Source organism: Gymnogyps californianus, chromosome Z, assembly GCF_018139145.2.
Source record: "Gymnogyps californianus isolate 813 chromosome Z, ASM1813914v2, whole genome shotgun sequence".
NCBI classification, from domain to species: Eukaryota; Metazoa; Chordata; class Aves; order Accipitriformes; family Cathartidae; genus Gymnogyps; species Gymnogyps californianus.
In genome coordinates, this window is record NC_059500.1 from 23,706,046 (window position 1) to 23,728,283 (window position 22,238).

General features: G+C 40.4%; 1 protein-coding gene across 2 annotated transcripts in view; it reads right to left on the reverse strand.

Moving 5' to 3' along the window:
- Positions 1–22,238, reverse strand: part of MAN2A1 (mannosidase alpha class 2A member 1) — a 127,075-nt gene that overhangs the window by 90,961 nt on the left and 13,876 nt on the right. For both annotated transcript variants that reach the window (XM_050912619.1, XM_050912617.1), the window contains exon 3: positions 11,369–11,513. In XM_050912619.1, coding sequence (XP_050768576.1) covers positions 11,369–11,513 — 145 coding nt within the window. The remainder of the gene's footprint in view (positions 1–11,368; positions 11,514–22,238) is intronic.

The window sequence follows — 22,238 nt, forward strand, 5'->3', positions numbered from 1 at the left end:
ATAATTTATGAATGAGGGGTTTGTTAGCAATGACTGAGAAAAGAAATATGTTGTAGCTGAATTCCTCATTAGAAAAGATTATCAGTGAGACACAGAGTAAAGGAAAAACCAACTTTAACCACATATTCAGACCTCACAGTGCAGAGCCTTCCATGAAATCCTTTAACCTCTTCCTAAAACCTTGCATGAGGAAGTTCATGCATCTCTCTTCCCAGAATCTGGAAGGGATATGGTCTTTCTGTAACTATAACTGGAAAAAAGAAGCAGATAAGCCTGTCTACTTAATACACAAGTGGCATATTCCTCCTCTTCATACCAGCTCTTGTCACGTATGAGCATTTTCATTCAAGTGCTCCCAAAAGAGACTCAGAAGTTGAAGTTTAAGGAAGTATCACATACAACAGAGTAACCACTGAAGAATGCAAGTGATGTTACAAATTGGTCCTAGAGCATGCATCCACATTTTAAGATTTTGTGAAAGCTTCCACACAATGTGAGTGTTGTACTCCAGACAAATATGATCCTAGTGATTCCACTCTGATTTACCAGTTCTGTTCTGCAGAGGCACTGCCATTCTAGCACAATGCCAGTCTGCTTATGAGAAGATACAGGATTAGGCTGTTCTGGAATGAGATAACATTGTTTCAAGGCAGTTATATAAATGCAGAAAATTTTAGTATTAAAAAAATCGCTTTTAAGTCCAATAAAAGAAAACCACTTTATTATTGACTAGAGTCTGAATATTGATTCAGAAAGGATATATTATACTTTATTTTAAAGAAAAAAAAAAATTACAGTCATCTTAGGTAGAAATGCAGAGCTAATGTAATTTGACAATATGCACATTCTTTTCCAGTTCACATAAAATTGTTAATTATATTTTAAATAAAGAATCTTGTAATTAGGAATAACCACTAGACACTGGTGCACTCTTACTTTGGTTGCACTACTTTCAGGTTGTACTCTCACTTTGTAAAGGTCAAATTTTAATAAAGTATTCAGAAACAAACAAAACCCCCACAAATTTCCAGAAATCTCCCTTTTTTACTTTGCAAATGAGGAAATAAAACTATAACACTCCAAGGAAAAGTGCTAGCTCAATATCTTTTTTTTTTTTTTAACAGATGTTTAGCATCCAGAAGAATCAACATATCTGATATAAGTTCCTGTACAGATAGATTAGATTAGACCCTAGTGTTCTATCTTAAAGGGGAAAAATACATTTTATCAAGACAGTTAATAGGAGGGCTTAAAAACTAAACTTAAAACATACTTTCTTTAGAGGCATGGAAACAGCTTAATACAAAAAAGTTGACAGTAAATTACTATTACACAATAGTTTCATGAAGACTAAAAACAGAAAAGTGATGAATAAGCTAAATTTATTTTCTTTTTGTGATGTTTTTAATGAAAATTTGTTGTGATCCCTGCCTATTTCAGTAAGTGGTTTTTTTAAAGGAAGCTTTCATTCAAAGAATTGAGATCACATAACCAATTAATCTTTTTCAATGCTCATTTACCTTTCAACAAATCAAAGAAATATTTTACTGATATTTACATAAAAAGATCCACATGTAGCAGACTACAAATTTATAGCTTTTTACCAGAAATTTCTTCTGCAAGAGACAATACCATGCTAGCACACAACTAACAGACAATGAACTAAAACTATTCTATGTTTTTCCTATGCAGGAATATATCATATATTTTAGCCTATTTTTACATTGCAGCAATAAAAGCAAACTTACATTGAATTAGTCTTCTTAAACATTCTTGAAAAACTTAATACACCAACCCACATACAGAAGCACAGAGCTAAATGACAAAGCAGCTGGCATAAGCTCCTTCCTTCTGGTAGGAAGTGCAGTGGTATGATTAGAGGTTGTTTTGTTTTAATATATTCAGTTTATTAAGCTATAGAGGAAGGGTATAACATGGTTAACACACTGAACTTAACACACTTCAGAAAGTCCTAGGAAAGATTTGCAAGTATTAACAGAATTAGTTGCAAGCCAACAGAAAGTCCTCTGAAATTTAATTACCATGCATCCGGCATCCTGCACTTAAATATATTTATTTCTGAATAGAATATTTTCAGTTGGAAGGGACCTACAACAATCATCTAGTCCAACTGCCTCACCAGAGCTGATCAAAAGTTAAAGCATGTTATTAAGGGCATTGTCCAAATGTATCTTAAACACTGACAGGCTTGGCGCATCGACCACCTCTCTAGGAAGCCTGTTCCAGTGCTTGACCACCCTCTCAGTAAAGAAATGTTTCCTAATGTCCAGTCTGAACGTCCCCTGGTGCAGCTTTGAACCATTCCCAGGCATCCTATCACTGGATCCCAGGGAGAAGAGATCAGCACCTCCCTCTCAACTTGCCCTCCTCAGGAAGCTGTAGAGAGCAATGAGGTCGCCCCTCAGCCTCCTTTTCTCCAAACTAGACAAACCCAGAGTCCTTAGCCGCTCCTCACAGGACATGCCTTCCAGCCCTTCCACCAGCTTTGTTGCCCTCCTCTGGAGGCATTCAAAGACCTTCACATCCTTCTTAAATTGTGGGGCCCAGAACTGCACACAGTATTCAAGGTGAGGCTGCACCAATGCTGAATACAGCGGGATAACCACCTCCTTTGGCCGGCTGGCTATGCTGTGTTTGATGCACCCCAGGATGCGGTTTGCCCTCTTGGCTGCCAGGGCACACTGCTAACTCGTACTGAGCCTGCTGTCAACCAGCGTCCCCAGATCCCTTTCTGCAGGGCTGCTCTCCAGCCACTCCTCTCCCAATTTATACTTGTGTCCAGAGTTACTCTGTCCTAGGCGCAGAATCTGGCATTTGCTCTTGTTAAATTTCATGCCATTGATAGCTCTTAACCCCATGAATGACAGAGGCTGTCAAATTTTGCATGGAGCCATAAAGATTAAAAAAAATTTCAAAAGCTGAACACAATAATGAATAAATTAACTTACAGTTGCTAACTATAACTCTACTACTAAAGACTACCACATTAAATTTATTATTTCACATCTTAGTCCTTAATATCACATAAGAATCTAGTACAACTCGAGTTCATTCTTATGCTTATCCACAAACTGAGAACTTGTTCGCAAGTTGAATGAAAAGGTTTACCAGTGTATTTGGATCAGGAAACTTTCAATACAAATACAGTTTACACATGCAAAAAGTGCAATAGTTTAAAGCCGCAATTACCAAAACTAAATATGCTAATATCAGCAAAGTAACACTTGTTGGTTTAAATCTACATAAGGACCTTTGTCAATATAAAAATGTAAACAAGAGAAAAAATAATACTGTCTTTAATGTCATTATGCTAGTCTTGACTTAATAAGTATTCAGGACATTGCCAGCTACTTTCATTTTCTGCCAGCACATGTGACAGCAATAGAGGGTACACAGTGTTAAGCTGCTTTCCTTTTGATTGCCTCACTCATGTTTGTCCTCGCAAGTGTGGAAACTTGATTCCCGCCTCCCTTCCCTCCTCCCCCCCCCCCCCCCGGACTTATCATCATCATGCAGTTGTCCTTTTTTTTCACTTTTTTTCCCCACTTTGTTAATGTAAATGTTCTTGGGTCAACAGCAGACTCCAAGAATCATGTCCAAATGTCAGTGCAATTCATTGCTATGCAAAAAATCCTGAAGCATTCCATTAACTGATTTACCACTATTCCTCTCTACACTTTACAGTCCAATTTCCTTCTTGAAGCTCTATTCAGCTCCTTGCACTAGCGAAAGGTATTCTTGTGTCTTAGCACAGTTAAGACACAGCTGTAGAAATACAGGCAAAGTTTCAGGACAAAATCAGAACAGAAGTTGACAAATTAGCATTATTCAAAAAGTAACCTAATTAAGTAAGAGCACTTTACAATTTGATCATGACAAGAATCACAAATCAACTTTGAAAACATGAAATCATTACTACCAAGAGTGTTTGAGCACTGTTTACATGTATCTGCAAGGCTGTTGGGGTTTTTTTGACATCTGTATTTCTTTTGTCTTTTGGTTTAAAATTAACTGTTGAACTGAAACAAAAAAGACTTTTCAATTGCTTAGTAACATAAGTCACCCTCCAATGTTTAAGAGGAAACGTGTCCTCAAAAAAATTTCTAGTTTCTCATGAAATCTGTTTTAATGAAGAGGCAGATCTAGTGAATGTCTGGAATACTATCCCTTGTTAGATTAATGCATTTTTTGAGGGCAGTTTGCATCTCTGATTGACTTTACAGTAGATCATAATTAATTCCACTCAGTCTAAAATTCACACATCGATGCTGTTTCTTGCAACCTAAGAAATGAGTAATTTATTAATTTTATGGCAGAATTAAATAAAACCATTACATTTCAGCTATCATTGTACAGCTTTCCAGAAAATAAAAGCCATCTCTTTGCAACAAAATTAGTGGAACTTCAGTTCTTGGATTTTTAAAATGTACACCTGAGTTAGTAAAACCACGTAATTTTTTTTTTTTTTTTACAGTTATGCTTAATTCTCAACTAACTAGTTTCTGGAAGAACACATGATTAAGTAACTGTTTTGATAGCTAAGGAAGTAAAAAAGAATCATGAGCTGAAAGAGGATGTCTTAGTTCTTAATTACATCCATGCTCCACATAACACATGATGCCGCAATGGTAGAAGTTTTTCTTTAAAACAGTAAAAAAAAAAATTAATGGACATGTAGCCATGAGTTCTCATCAGTACTTTGGAGAACTTAAGCATGGTATATGTGTTTAACTGATCATACACAGGCACACAATAATGACAATAATGCAAACAGTAGAAATAAGTCCAAAAGCTAAATTTTAACTTACATTTTAGTAAGTACAACTACACCTGGAAAGAATTTAGCATTAGCTCCTTTGTAAATTCAGCAATTAAAAAAACCTCCCTTATTTTAAGGTATAGAAAATACACGTCAGTTTTTTTAATTTAGAAATCTTCCATCATCATTCTATGATGTCAAAATTAAATAGAGCAAATATACAAGTTAGTATTTTACAGATGCTTCTGACATAAAACTTCAGTGCTAATTTCACCAAACAGAAGTATCTTTTCAATAAAGCTGAATGGCTCATTGGCCAAGATTGTGAAAGAAAACTTGAGAAACGTGATGTCTCTCAGGTAAGGCTATCTCGAAATTAAAACTAAAAGCAGTCTAATATTGTTTTTCCTTTTTCTATTTGGCATAGTATAAACCAGAATAAGACAGAAAGCCACCTGGAACATCCCTGTGTTGAAGCATTCATTCTGATTTAGAAGAAGATGATAAATAGAAGATGAGCCCCTTGTTCCCCAAACATATTCTCTGAAATAAGGTCATTTAGGTAGAAGCAGAGACACCGATATTAAAAAGGTACGACAGTGTATTTAATTTTCCAATGGCATACTTTAACTTGTGAAAGGTCTCTATTCAATGGGCCACAAGAATCATTTCATATTTATCACATTTAATTTCATAAGCATACCTAAAACTCAAATGATTGCACATTTCACCAAAAGCAAAATCTGTCATGAACCATGAGGTACTTCAAAAATTGTAATTAGACTTTTTATGCATTAAGCGTACACAATGCAAGGTCTATTTCTGCTTTGTACATATCAAATCTGCTGCCCTCATAACTAAGATGGGAAGAAAATTCCTACTGATCAGGGATTAAAAGTGTGCTCTCTAACAGTCCTCACAATTTTCAATGGAACTGCCCTGAATTTTCTTTTCTTCTCCCCCCCCCAGTCAAAGGAAAAAGAAAAAACTCTTTCACTAAAAGTCCCCTACCACCTCACATGCAACCACAGAAAGATTGAGAAATGAGCCAGGAATAAAACTCCGATTTCTACAATTCAGCATGTCAAGAAAAACTTGTGAGCTGCCCAGTTTCCCATTCTATTCCTAGATCTCATCTTCCTCTACAATAGGAAAATTAGGTGTTCACCATTCAATGTATATTTTATAGTCTTTGCACAGCCTTCATAGTTTTTTTTTTTAGAACACACTATATACTGTTGCTGTTTACAAAAAGGAAAACAAGTTCTAGATAAAGTGGTGACTAATTTTTTTTATTTTCCTATTAAAACACAACATGAACATATTAATCAGTGAACTTTCAATTTACAGTCTGAAACTTTTAAAGGTAAAGTTTTCAGACGTCATTCAACTAGCATTTTTTCTTTTCTGCTTCAGCTTTATACTAACCTGTTCTTATACCTTGGTGGGTCAGACAACAGTCTAAATAATCTGTGTTCCAAACATGTCAGAAAAACTAAGAAGTCACCTGAAAACCATATCCAGATCTCGTCAACAGAAAACAAACCTGAAACTCCATGGTGTATTAACAGCATCAGACTTTTACGCTTAAGTTTTCTTTTATCTTAACAATGCAATTAACCTCATAGGGCTATACAGATTTCCTCCTGAGAAATGGAGACTGTCTTAAATAATAAAAAAGGGTTAATGTGAGTGCCAGTAAGGTAAAGTTACCGATGTTATAGATAATCAATGAAGTGTTAAAAAGCAGTATTTAGACCTGACATATGTGCATATACACTTTCACATACATTTTTACTTAGGTAGAAACTGGGGGCGGGCAGGTGGAGGGGGGAGGGAAAACCTGGTTTAGACTCTTTCAATTCCATTTAAGTGCTGCTTGTACTAGGTCTGTAACAACCACATTCAGCAATGAAATACTCTGATCTGGTACACACATATATTACAAAGCTCACAAGTCTCAATTCTTAAATAATTTAATGAGAAGACATTACCAAAAGCATCACTGCCAAGACAGCAAGAAATGCTAGAGGTGTCTTTTGACCCCTCAGGTCATATCTGAACATCATCTTTCAAGTCCAGTTGTGCTGGCTGACAGTATTGCTGTCCCTGAGCAGGGTTCTCCCCTCTGGAGTTCAGCCGCCTAATCCACTTCAGACAGTCACATGAAACTGCTGTTGAAGCACAGGAGAGCTAATATAAGGGCTTTGCCAGCACAGCAGGTTACACGATCGCTCATGAATCTGCTCCAGAAAGAAATGCCACCCATTTGTGATGGCTATAACCTCACACAACACAGTTATTTGTAAACCGAACATCTCTCCGTTGCTTGAGATTAATCTGCACTGGGTGAGACCCCTCCAAATCAGACATGCTACTGAGGTGCTCAAATCTTCATCAACTGCCAGCAGCTACAAGACAATTACAACTGCCACTGATCAAAAGTATGAAGGGGACCCATTCTCATACCTGATTTCCCAAGAACGGGTAAATATATTAGCTACTGAAGGGAGAAGCATAGAGAACCCAAGTTTGTAGGTCCTGGTTGAATTCACATAGGAGCAGTTAACCCAGATTTAGCAGAATTTAGCAACACAAAGTGTCTCAGAGCATCAGCACATAACTCATCCCCCAAAACAGCACTTGGAACCTAAGAACATCCCCTTCCCTACGGATTCTGTTTCAAGGCAATTTCTTTGCCTTTGAGCTACAGATTCTCACTAGCCTATCTGGTTACGTGAAAAGTTAAAGAGAAAGTAGCCGCAGATGAGAAAACATAAGATGTAATCAGAATTTAAAGCTTCTACAGCTAATGTAGTTTTATCTTTACTGACCTCATTTCTTGGTAAATATTTTTTGCATACATTGTTACTCTATAGGTTCATTATGCCTTAAGCTTTTTTGCCAGAAGGCATTTCCTTTGCACCGTGCCTTTTAATCCTCTGTGGGAGAGGAATAATGTAACCATGAGCTATACAAGAGATTTCAGATCTCTGTTACAGATAAATTTTCCTTCTTTCAAGTTCTTATTAATATGCAGTTTCATACTGCAGACAATTCCACAGAAATGTCCTTACCAAAAGCAGTACCAGGTCAAGAGATTTCTACAATAACACCCTTTGTAAAAGCAAACAATAACCAGTCTCATACAATCACCTTTGCTGATGGAACAGTTTACATTTACCAGGATTATATCTCAGTTTAACTCTACTTGATATCAACCAAGGAGCCTGAACAAGCTGGGAGATATTTAGATTGTATGCATGAGGAGATGCAGATTTCTTGATTTTAGTTGCTGCTGTTAGAAGGACAGATAAAATTTTATAGTAAAGGCATGAAGAACTTAGGTATTAAGGAGGAAGACTTTAGGAACCAAAACTTCACACCAGTACGAAAGTCAGCTATCAAAGGTGAATGAAAACACCATGAAGACTGCAGGCAAATCCTTGGGAATAACCTATGCAGGAAAAAAGTTGCAACAGAAAGATGAGAGACAGCTCTCATGACTTCACAGAATTCTTGAAACCTTATTATTGAAGGGGCAGCCACAGAGAGAACTTTTCACAGAGCTGGAAGAACAAGTACGTTACTATAGATTTAATGAGGGACTCCCTCCAAGATAGTAATCTGAATGCTAGCAAAAATCCATCTCTGAAGCTAAATTCATTATGGCCCACACCCCTATGTTTGGAAGAGGGCCAGAGCAGTGCTGGCGAGTGCAAAACAGAATCAGATTAAACTTCATTAAATGGAGCTCTCAAGTGCACCAAGAGACATCATTCAGATGTAAAATTAAGGAATAGACAGATATATCGCAAACATACTTCCTGGGTAAGCAGAAAATTCCTACTGGGAAAGTACAGGAAATTCCATGATTGACAATACAACAAGTTAAACAGGAAAAGGTGTTGTTGAGGCTACCTCTGGTTGTAGAGCAGTAATCTATGCTTTATCTGTCTTAGAAGTTCAATAATTCTGGTGACTCAAAAACTTTTTTTGGAGGGAGTGGAAGGGTGGGGGGTTTTGGCTGGGTTTTTTTGGTGGGGTTTTTGGGGGTTTTGGTGGTGTAGTGTTTTTTTTTTATTTGGGGCTTCTGATTTTTTGTTTGTTTTGTGGTGGGGGACTGTGTTTGTTTGGGTTTTTTTATTTGTTTGGGGTTTTGGGGGTGGGTTTTTTTCTTGCGTTTTTTGTTGTTTGGTTGGGTTTTTTTAAACACAGACCAAGAACCCAAACCTGACAGAGAAGAATGCCATACATAGAGAGGGTCTCTGGACATCGAGAAAACCCTTGTTATCCTCTGATCTTCCAAAAGAAGTTATAATATTTCAAGCATTATGGCAAATATATAGTGAAGCTCAAGGCATTCCTCACTGAGTAAGCCTAGTAACGTGCCATCCTAATTTGAAGGCTAATAAGAGATGTGTCTGTCTTCGCAACAATTCCACTATTTTTGGGACCCTTCTCATAGGAGCAATACAGAGCTATTCAGTCTGCTAGCCCCAAAAGACACATATACAAAAATCTGGACGCTCTGATGAAGCCTCCTCCAGCATAACCTGATATTGACAGCCTTTGCTATTGGCCAGCAGAGCCAACAGCACCCTCAAGACTGCATGCCTTGCTTGGCATACAGTGAGGGAGAATGTAATTTGTAGTGACAGATGTTAGTATCTACCAAAATAATCTTGATGTGAGAAGAGGTCCAGTAACTTCAATACTCAGATTCCTTAAAATATGAGTGCCCATTGGGCCACTTTTGGTAAGCAGAACTGAATGAACCAAACACTAGATTAAGGCACCCAACGCCAAAGTTTGTCAGACACAAAAGATGTTGGCTGTGAAAATCTACCACAGCTGATAATAGGAGGCAAGACAGGAATCTAGATGTGAAGAAGAAAGGAGAAGGCTGGAGGTCAGAAAGCTAAGGCTTAGCTCCAAAGAGTCTTCCCAGAACAGCAACAAAAACTCATCAATTCTGCATGGAGTACTGATGAGACAGGCCAGGCACCACAGAGGAAATCAGCCCAATACATTCTGTTTTGGAAGACAGTTACAGAAGGAATGTAAATAAAATAAAAATAATTTTTTTTTTTTTTTAGAAGGATAAAAACAAGATTACTAAACCTGTAGAGAACCTGGGGGGGGAAGGGAAATCAGTGCCAGAACACCAAGTCCCTACCGAACCTATGACTTGAATGGACACCAGCAAAGTTTTCTGCTCAGCTTCCCTCAGGACATTCCCCTGCAGCTCCCAAGCCTTGTGCTCCTGTAGAGCTACCTCAGCCTGCACTGTGCAGGGGGTCTTTGTTCAATCCAGCTAAAATCATCGCAGGAGGACAGATGTAACACTAAACAACTGGCCTCTAGCACGATGCCAACTGTCCTCCCCCAATTAGTATACGATCCTACTAGCTTCAGCAGAAAGAAGGGAGAGAGGTAAACTCTATACCCCTTTCTAATAAGAACCAAGAGAATTAGAAGTTCTGTACATTCCTTTAGGATGGTTTCAGATTCATTAAATGACTGTACAGACTGCGGCTTCTTTCTAGGAAAGTTTTCAGGAGAACAACCAAAGAAGAAATAAATTGACATAAGTTTAAAAACAGTTCTACAAAAAGGCAGACCAAAGTTTATACTGTGATTATTTTCTCTATTTTTACTATATTCATACTTTGTTATTTTAGCTGTCATAACTGGACAATACACTCCCTCCAAATTCCAGTGTTCATTTTCTTTGAAAACGCTAGATACGGGCGAATAAAAGTAACTTACGTTCAAACTACCGTATCTTGCTTCACTCAGATTCACAGTACTTCAAACAACAAATTACATTGTTAGAGAGATACACAGTAGTAAAGTTTAAAATCACTGAAATTGTGGCTTTCCATAATAACAAGCAGCTTCACCAGCTTCTCATGGTCGGTGTACAGGTACCAGGAGTATACTATAGCAGTATAATTCACTGCTTTTTGGTGTATTTTACAGTCATTTCAAAATAAAGTGACACTCCTCCATTTTATTAATTACACAGTAAACATCCACTTGGGAGGAAGAAGTGAAATTATGTATGCATACCTAGGTTTCAGTTTAAATCCAGACTTTACATTATCTCGCTGTAGGTTGGGGGCAGGGGTGTGCGCAAAACAGTAAAGAAAGTGTTACAGTCAAAAACCTCAGATTTGCCATTGTCACATCTTCCAAAAAGCACATCTCCCTAGCACAGGCTGAGGGTTAATTATCTATGACAGTCCAAAAAGTGAAAATAAGAACAGGCCATATTTAATGGAGCAATGAATAAACTGACTGGGTTACTAGCAGGATGAACACAGAAAATACCTATTACCTTCCAATATCAACACTGAAGTTCTACTCCAGTTAATAAATAAGCACACGTACAACTTTTATCATAACAGTTGTCACTTCAAGTCAATGGCACTTGAATTATACATCTGCTTAACTGCTTGCTAGACTTAAATCTAAAACATTAAGTAGAACGCTTCAAAAAAACCCAAATCTTAACAGAAACGGTAATGTATTTCTTAACTGAAAAGCCTCTAGATACCCAAATCAATACAGTTAAAATATTACCTGGGTCATTATGTGAGTGAGGCACAACAAACACTTGAAGCGGTTCACTGTCCCATTCATTTTCATTGTATGTGATATCGAATCCTTGTTTCCACACGCCACCATCTGGATTATCGAAAGGAAGAATGTCATAGACATCCAACATCTAAGAAAGAGTAAAAGGAATATAAAACATGAATTCACAAAAACAGTTCTGCTATTAAAAACGAAAATGGTTTTCATCAAAAATGGATCAGTTTGTTCATTACACAGGGAGAGATGAAGTGTCAAATGAATAGAAAACTGACAAATGAGAGCCAGTTTCAAGTCACACTAGGACACCCAAGACACAGCTGGCAGGAAAAGCATTTGGCAGGCCCTGTTCTGACGAAACTGAAAGTGATTAGATAAACGGTAGGAATAAGGGCCTTAAGTCACAAAAATTATGACAGCTCACAATGGCATTGGGGCAGGAGGGTAGGGAGAGGATTATATAGAATAGCACAATACACCAAATAGGGGAATGCAGCAGATGAAGAGGACAAACTAAGTAAGCAGTACGAAGGGCTGACAACATGAGAGAGATTGAGGCAAAAGTCAAACTCACAAAAGGGAACTGAAAGAACTATCACGGAAAAATGTTCAGAACTATAGCTAATTGCTATAACAAAGCTCCTTATATATTTACTGTTGCCCAGTACACTAATTATACAAGGAAGGACATATTTCACTTGTCAATGCAAATAAGAAGGTTACAGGTAAATAAAGCAACTCCAGAGTTAGTTTTAAAAGTTCCTGTGAAATTTAGATGCCACCAGATAGTTTCAAAGAGAATCTTCTAATGTGAGTTTAGACCAAAGTTACCATATCCAACATTTCCTTTTTTTTTTTTTTTTTTTTTTAATGCTCTGCTCTGCTTTTAGGAAAGAAGGCAAACTTCATGAACATGAACTATGACCTGGACAAGCCTTTTACTGGCACTATAGTTTAAAAAACTTAAACTAAATTTTAGTTTAGTTCTAACCCCATGTTAGAATATAATTGTACACCTGATAAACTTTCTTCAACAAACATTTCACTTCCACAAAAATAGCCTACAGGAGTCATTTACTACATGAACATCACAAGAGTTAAAACTTTCCAGTGGTAAGCTGGTTTCTGTCCTGCTAGGAAACTTTAGAAAAATATAGACATCTGAAACAAACATCTGACTAAAGAAGTTACAGCCTTGTGATGGGTTGACCTTGGCTGGCTGCCAACCCCCCACCCAGCTGCTCGCTCACTCTTGCTCCTCAACAGGACAGGCAGACAAATAAGATTAAAAGCTCATGGGTCAAGATAAAGACAGGGAGATCACTTACCAATTACCATCACAGACAAAACAGACCCAACTGGGGGAACATTAATTTATTGCCAATTAAAATAGAATTGGATAGTGAGAAACAAAGACAAAACTAAAACACCTTCCCCCCATCCCTCTTCTAGCCCGGTTCAACTTCACTCCTTCGTTCCCAACTCTTCTATGTTCCCCTACCCCAGGTGGTGCAGGGTTATAGGAGTTGTGGTCAGTCCATAATGGTTCCTCTCCGTCACTCCTTCCTCCTCACACTTGTTGCCTGCTCCAGCATGGGGTCCCTTCCACAAGCTACAGTCCTTCATGAACTGCTCCAGCATGGGATCCTCTCCACAGGCTACAGTCCTTCAGGAACTCCTCCAGTGTGGATCCCCCATGGGCCACAGTTCCTTCTGAAAATGTCTACGTGCTGCAGCATGGGGTCCTCCACAGGCTGCAGGGAAATACTTGCTTCATGGTGGTCTCCCCCACCTGCTCCAGTGGTTGGAGCACCTTCTCCCCTTCTTCAATGACCTTGGTATTCACAGGGTTGTTTCTCCCACTTTTTTTTCCTTATACCTCACTGCCATGCAGCGTCTTCCCCCTTCTTAAAACATGTTCTCCCAGAGGTGCCACCACCCTTGCTGATGGAGGACTCAGCTGTATCCTGCAGTGGGTCTGTTTTGGAGCTGGCTGAAACAGCTGTGTCAAGCACAGGGCAGTGCTGGCCTCTCCTCACAGACACCACCCCTGGAGCCCAACACCTGGGCACCTGCACCCAGTACATTCCACCCTCACCTCTGTGAAACACGTATTTAAGAACAGTCGATAAAATATACATTCATCACATACATAACAACACTGAAAAAGTGGAAATTTTACACACACGATAAAACTTCCACCCCTTGTCCCTTCACCTCGTTGCAACAACAAAAGAATCCCCACAGTTATTTAACTCTGGCAATGTCCAATCCAAGTTTTGGCCATTACCACTCCCAATTACTGTCCTTATCTCTCATTCCTCAAGCCACAGGTTGGGTGCCAAAAAAGACTGCAGTGGGTTGACCTTGGCTGGGTTGGTGTCTGGCAGCTAGCCAAGGTCAACCCATTGCAGGTCTTTAGCTTACAATACAAAAAGAAGTAATGTTAGATGGGAATACAAACCACTGTAATCCTAGAACTAGCAGAGCCTCAGTTGGGCTTATAAAGGCCAATACACTAGATATCTGTGGCCTGTACGAGATCTTCTCGTCACGTCACTGCTCCACCAGGATTGCTTCCACCTTTGGACAATATTGCTTAACGGAAAATACAGGTGCAATACTTGCAGATATATGCATTCTGTATGGCCAGCTTGAAGGGACCAAATAAGGGTTACACTGAAATTAGCCTAATACTATATTTTCTTGCTTTTTTAAAATTTGATTTTGAGGAACTGTAATTTTTCTGTGAAATGCAACCTTCTGAGGAAAATTAAGTGCATACACTGTAAATTTGCCAGTTATCAATGAGTGACCTTAAGACTTATAGACTCTTTTGACATTTCAATCATGAAAACATATTTGTTTAAAAAGCAACAATTCATGGAATTGCCCACATTCCTATGAGTTTTTCTCATGGATGGACCCTGAATTTCACAAGCAACTTTCTGCAGTCTGCAAGATACCAATTTTTACAGTCCATAACATACATAATTTTTTCCCTAACATCTATTACCTTACAGTTATCTCAAACCATGCTCCCATGATTATGGCCTCAAGAGCTGGAAACTGCAATTCAGGACATAGATCTTGGAATCTTAATCAACACTGGTCTGAAATAACCAGCTCAATGACCTGACCCATCATCTAGAGAGGTTTGCTGCCTGCCAGGGACCCAGATGCAGGATATTGTAAAGGAACTGTCGAAGCTTGTACAACTCGCTGACTACTACCCCTCCTCCATGTGGGTACCAATGATACCACCAGGGGCAACCCAGACTGCATCAAAAGTGACTACAGAGCTCTGGGGATAGTAATCAAGGTCATGGAGGTCCAGGTGGTATCCTCTTCAATCCCGCTAGTGAGGGATAGGGGTGCGAGAGGAGGACACCGATAGTGCAGGTCAATAATTGGTCTCGGAGCTGGTGTTGGGAACAGGTTTTGGGGTTTTGTGACCATGGGACCCTGTTTGCAGATCAGTGTCTAATTAGGAGACATGAGATCCAACTCACTAAGTGGGGCAAAGGTATCTTTGCCAGGAGGATGGCTGACCTGTTAAGGAGAGCTTTTAGCTTGGAATAAAGGGAGAGGGAGAGAGTTACCAGCAGCTCTGTGAGGGAGCGATGGACAGGACTGATGTGACATGAAAGGATTAAAAAAAAAAATAATTAAAAAAAAAAATCAACAAAACAGGGCTTAAGCAGGGTCACCTCCAGCATTTGCATACAAGCAAGGAAGTCCCTACAAGGCACAATTACGGAGACATCCCTCAAACCCCTTCTGGGAAATCAGCACGCTGGGGTACCTCTCTGAGGTACACTACTGCACACACCATGGGGAATAAACATGGTAAGTTAGAGATCTGTGTGCAGTTGCAAGCCTATGAACTTGTCGGGATCACAGAGCCATGGTGCGATGACACTAATGACTGTAAAGTTGCAATGGAGGGATACAAGATCTTGAGGAAAGACAGGCCAGGAAGACAAGGAGGGAGAGTTGGCCTTTATGTGAGAGAGTAGCTGGTGTGCATGGAGCTCTGCCTGCAGATGGATGGGAAGCCAACTGAGAGCTTATGGGCAAGGACTAAAAAGAAGACCAGTACGGGTGACTACAAAGTGGATGTCTGCTATAGGCCACCTGACCAGGAATAACAAGCAGATAAGGCACGTCTCCACAGACAGATAGGAGCAGCCTCACGTTTGCAGGACCTGGTCCTCATGGGGAGCTTCAACCACCCTGTTATGTGCTGGAGGGACAGCACAGCAGGGCATAAATGATCCAGGAGGTTCCTGGAGCACATCAATGACAACATCCTGACCCAAGCGACAGAGGAGCCAGTGAGGAGAGGTGTTCTGCTGGAGCTCATACTTGCCAGTGACAAGGGGCTCATTGGGGCTGTGAAGGCCAAAGGCAGCACCGGCTGCAGTGACCATGAGATGGTGGAATTCAGGACCCTGAGAGCAGGGATGAGGGCAAAAAGCACTATCACATTACTGGACCTCAGGAGAGCAGACTTTGGCCACTTTGCTTGGCAGAGTCCCACAGGATAAGATCCTGGAGGGAAAAGGGGCTCAAGAAAGCTGGTTAATATTCAAAGATCACCTCATCCAAGCTCAAGAGCAATCCATCCTAATAATTAGGAAGTCAGCCAAAAATGCCAGGAGGCCTGCATGGATGAACAAGGAACTCCTGGCAAAACTCATACACAAAAAGGAAGCATACAGCGGGTAGAAGCAGAGACAGGTAATGTGGGAGTAATACTGAAACATTGTCCGAGCATCCAGAGATGAAGTTAGGAAAGCTAAAGCCCAAATGGAATTGAATCTGGCAAGGGATGTCAAAGGCAACAGAAAGGGCTTCTGTAAGTATACAGGTGACAAAAGCAAGGCTAGGGCACACTGCTGAAGGAGATGGGGGACCTGGTGGCATAGGACATGGAAAAGACTGAGGTACTGAATGCCTTCTTTGCCTTAGTCTTTACTAGCAAGATGGGCCTTCATGAATCCCAGGTCCCAGAGACCAGGGGAAAAGCCTGGAGCAAGGAAGATGTGTCCTTGGTGGAAAAGGGCCAGGTCAGAGAATACTTACACAAACTAGACATACATAAGTCCATGGGCCCTGGTGGGATTCACCCACAAGCTGATGCCACTGCAAGGCAACTCTCAAGAACCTTTGAACGATCACGGTGATTAGAAGAAGTGCTCGAGGACTGGAGGAAAGCAACGTGTCCTGGTTTTGGCTGGGACAGAGCTGACTCTCTTCTTAGTAGCTGGTACAGTGCTGTGTTTTGGATTTAGTGTGAGAATAATGTTGATAACACGCTGATGTTTCAGTTGTTGCTAAGTAGCGCTTATCTTAAGGATTTTTTTCAGTTTCCCATGCTCTGCCAGCAAGCAGGTGTGCAAGAAGCTGGGAGGGAGCATGGCCAGAACAGCTGACCCAAACTAGCCAAAGGGGTATTCCATACCATAGAACGTCATGGTCAGTATATAAACGGGGGGGAGTTGGCTGGGAGGCGTGGATCGCAGCTCTGGCATTGGTCAGCAGGTGGTGAGCAATTGCATTGTCCATCACTGGGGTTTTTTTTTCCTTTTTTCCCCCCTCTTCTTTTTTTGTTATATTCCTTTTCATTACTATTATTGTATTTCATTATTACTATTGCTAGTATTATATTTTACTTTAGATATTAAACCGTTCTTATCTCAACCCACGAGTTTTACCTTCTTTCCCGATTCTCCTCCCCATCCCACTACGAGCAGGGGGGGAGTGAGGGAGCGGCTGCGTGGTGCTTAGCTGCTGGCTGGGGTTAAACCATGACACAATGTCACTCCTATCTTCAAGAATGGTGTATTGGGTCTGGCTGAGATGGAGTTAATTTTCCCCACGGCAGCCCCCACAGTGCTGTGCACTGTATTGGTAGCTAGAAAGGTGTTGATAACACCCCAGTGTTTTGCCTACTGCTGAGCAGTGCTCGCACAGCACCAAGGCTGTCTCTCCAACATTGTCCCCCCTCACCAGTAGGCTGGGAGTGGGCAAGATCTTGGGAGGGGACATAGCCAGGACAGCTGACCCAAACTGACCAAAGGGATATTCCATACCATAGGACGTCTGCTCAGCTATAAAAGCTAGGAGAAGGAGGAGGAAGGGGGGGCATTCGTTATTCATGTTTGTCTTCCAGAGCAACCGCTACGTGTACTGAAGCCCTGCTTCCTGGAAAGCGGCCGGACATCACCTGCTGATGGGAAGTAGAGAATAAAATGTTTTGGTTTTCTTTGCTTTCACGCATGACCTTTGCTTTTGCTTTATTAAACTGTCCTTATCTTGACCCACAAGCCTTTCGTTATATTTTCTCTCCCCTGTCCAGTTGAGGAGGGGGGAGTGATAGAGTGGCTTTGGTGGGCACCTGGCGTCCAGCCAGGGTCAACCCACCACAAACGGCAAGAAGGAGGACCCAGGGAACTACAGGCTGGTCAGCCTCTCCTTGATCCCTGGGAAGATGATGGAGCAGCTAATCCTGGAAACCATTTCCAGGCACATGATGGACAAGAAAGCCAACAGGAGTAGCCAGCATGGATTCATTAAGGGCAAGTCATGCTTGACCAACTTGAGAAACTTTGATCATGAAATGACTGGCCTGGTAGATGAGGGGAGAGCAGTGGATATTGTCTACCTCGACTTCTGTAAGGCTTTTAGCACTGCCTCCTGTAACATCCACATAGAGAAGCTGGTGAAGTACAGGCTGGATGAGCAGGCAGTGAGATGGACAAAAAACAGCTGAAAAGCCAGGCCCAGAGGGTGGTGATCAGTGGCATGAAGTCTAGTTGGAGCCCAGTAATCAGCGGTGTACTCCAGGGTCGCTACTGGGTCCAATCCTGTTTAACATCTTCATTAATGATTTGGATCATGGGGCAGAGTGCACCCTCAGCAAGTTTGCAGATGACACAAAACTGGGAGGAGTGGCTGATACACCAGAGGGTTCTGCTGCCTTCCAGAGGGATCTCAACAGGCTGGAGAAATTGGCTGACAGGAACCTCATGCAGTTCAACAAGGGGAAGTGCAAAGTCCTGCACCTGGGGAGGAACAACCAGTACATGCTGTGAGTAGCCCAGCTGGAAAGCAGCTTTACAGAAAATTACCTGGGAGTCCTGGTGGACACCAAATTGAACGTGAGACAGCAATGTGCCCTTGCAGCAAAGAAGGCCAATGGCATCTTGGGCTGCACTAAGGAGGAGTGTTGCCAGCAGGTCAAGGGAGGTGATCCTTCCCCTCTACTCAGCACTGATAAGGCCACACCTGGAGTACTGTGTCCAGTTCCGAGCGCCCCCGTACAAGAGAGACATGGACACACTGGATAGAGTCCAACAAAGGGCAACTAAGATGAAGAAGGGACTGGAGCAGCTCTCCTATGAGGAAAGGCTGAGAGAGATGGAACTGTTTAGCCTACAGAAGGCTTAGGGGGATCTTATCAATGTGTACTGCGTGGTTTAACCCCAGCCGGCAACTAAGCACCACACAGCTGCTCGCTCACTCCCCCTCGGTGGGATGGGGGAGACAATCAGAAGAGTAAAAGTGAGAAAACTCATGGGTTGAGATAAAGACAGCTTAATAAGAAAAGCAAAAGCCACGTGCGCAAGCAAAGCAAAACAAGGAATTCATTCACTCCTTCCCATCGCCAGGCAGGTGTTCAGCCATCTCCAGGAAAGCAGGGCTCCATCACACGTAACAGTTACTTGGGAAGCCAAACGCCATCACTCCAAACATCCCCCCTGTTTATATATTGGGCATGACGTTCCATGGTATGGAATACCCCTTTGGCTAGTTTGGGTCAGCTGCCCTGGCTCTGCTCCCTCCCAGCTTCTTGCACACCTGCTTGCTGGCAGAGCATGGGAAACTGAAAAAAAATCCTTGACTTAAGATAAGCGCTACTTAGCAACAACTAAAACATCAGCGTGTTATCAACATCATTCTCACACTAAATCCAAAACACAGCACCACCAGCTACTAAGAAGAGAACTAACTCTATCCCAGCTGAAACCAGGACAGTACAAATACCTGAAGAAAGAGTGCAGAGAAGGAGGAGCCAGGTTCTTTTCAGTGGTGCCCAGTAACAGCATAAGAGGCAATAGGCACAAACTAAAACACACGAGGTTCCTCCTGAACATCAGGGAACACTTATTCCCTGTGAGGGTGACTGAGCACTGGCACAGGTTGCCCAGAGAGGCTGTGCAATCTCCATCCTTGGATATACTCAAAAGCCATCTCAACATGGTCCTGGGCAACTGGCTTTACGTGACCCTGCTTGAGAAAGGGGTTGGACCAGATGACCTCCAGAGGTCCCTCCCAATCTCAACCATTCAGTCATTCTGTGATTCAAATGTTAATTAAGCCAAGAAAAAAAATTAGGACTCAAAAGCTTCCACTGGAATAAACTGAAGCCAGATTAGGCTGAAATCACTGCACTTACGCCAAGACATCCAGAAGACAGATGTTAAGTCATTTTTATCTTTCATATAACACCATCTTCAGTAAGAATTGTGCAAAGGATTAGTTACAAGTTACATCATCACTTGACCAGGTTACATGAGCGCAAGTGAAGAATAAGTTCCAAGTATCTAGTCATTAAGAAGTAAAAAAGGTTAAAGACAAGTATTTCGCAGACATATTTTAATTTCATTTCTAAGTATAAAATACTGATATACTACGCAAGGACTTTGTAAAAACAGTAGACAAACAGAAATTCAAAAAGGATGCTGCCTGTCTTTGTTATGGCTGCTTCAGAAGACAGTCATGTTGTTATAAGCTTTTCAATTAAAACATCTGAAAACTTATCAGTTGTCTTTTTTTCCTATATGGGCTTATTCTTTCTCTATACTGAGGGACTCAAACTGCTGAAGTAATGCAAGTCTTGGGCAAACATCACAACATTTACCCCAGTGAACACTAAACTACTGCACAGAAGAAATAAAAGCATAGTTCGTGCCCCTTCAGGCCACCTTTTTAAAAGAGTGATTCATGCCTCATTTTTAAAAGGAGCAACGTTACTAAGTACAATGTTAGATGCTTCAGTAGTTGAAAGGGACAAGAGAGGAGACACCTCACTGTATTAGTTAAAAGACCTTCCAGCTCAGCATGATGGTTGTTGAGAACTCTGTCATCTTTGAGCACAAATTCCAGATACTTCTTGAACTACAGACCTAAAAAAGCGTCAGGTCATAACCATATTTAATCCAGAATTTTTCATTTTGATGGTTTTATTACCTAGCTCCATTTTCACCTTTTGAAAAAAGTACATATTAGTCTTCTATTTAATTTGAATTATACCAATTCCCAGTTCAGTGTTATTTTCAGCAGCCAGCTCTATTACAATTTCCTACCTACTTACAAACACCACAAGTAACAAAGTATACAATTTCTTGATTTACAAGTCCTCCATGAAAAAAATCTTTTACCTATCCTATCCAAGAATCTTCTGGGTCTCATGTTATTAGTAACTTGTTTTGTCTGATTTATGCAGAGAAAATACAACACTGAGTAGCAAGTCCTGGTAATATTTCTCACTGAAATATTAGAAAGGTTCTTAAGCCATATTTGAATGCATTCTCATAATGGTTTCTCCATTATGGGAGACTATAATGAACTCCCATAATTTATTCAGTGAAGCCTCTTTTGTATTCATTCTCTAAAGTGTTTTTTATCCAAACACTATGTCTCACCTATATTAGCTCTTCCTTCTTTCTAGTCTCTCATTTCATTCCCATACATCCATGTAAAAGATAAACATGGAAAAAGTAACATCCACTCTGTGGGCTTAAGTTAACTTTTATGAGGAGCAGGTAATTAACACTTACAAGCTGTTTTAGAATTTAAAATATAATTTAAAAAAATGCTCCAAATAATCTACTCCAAATTTCTCAGTCTTTATTAAAAAAAATCTAGAAGAAAATAAATTAACTGAGCTTGCAGAATACATCAGGCTTGGAAAAGTATTAAATAGTAAAACTGTATTCAAATACAGTCATTTAGATCAGCTCATTAACATGGTGTTACAGGAATTCTGCTAAAGTCAAGGTCTTAGATTCCATAACTGAAATGCGGGTCAGACTCGCAGGATCAGAAACTGTATACAGAAGCAGTATTACAGTGCCTTAATGATGCTGGTGGATAACTTGCTGAGTACAAGATACTAATGCAATGACATGAAAAACATTAGAGCCCTCCCTCCCTGTGTAAGTCAAGGAAAGAAAGTGTGAGTAGGGGAACAGTATTAAGAATATCCCCTGCTATATTTGTTACTTAAGTACATGCATATAACCTTAAAAGTAAAGAAAATTATCAAACAGCAGTTTAGCTACTACAGCCTACCATTAGGTAGGTAGGTACCTTAGCTGATAGTAGGTACATATTCTGACATTCTGCAAATGTGAAGCAAAACATGAGAACAGCTTAAGTAAACATGTTTTACTTTCCATTCATAACAGGTTAACATGTCCAAGAATTTAAGCCAACACATTTTACCTCAAAATTCACTATTCACGTTTACTATAACTTATTTCTAATGCACCTAAAAAAGCACATCACTTAATATGGTAACAGACTGTACAAGGAATAACCTGTTAACAATCCAGTAACTTGAAAACATGTGATCATAGGTCCACATGCTTTACTTTCCTGCACAGAAGTCTTAATGTGTCTTAGAAAGTCAGATATTGCCTTTAGAAAAACCTACTTTCTCTGTAAAAGACATATTAAGGTAGTGCCTATGCCTGAAGAGCTTAAAGGCACTATGAATGATACATCAGAGGTTACAATTGTCCCAATATGTGTACTTATTCATCTTAAGACCACCGTCTTTCTCCTG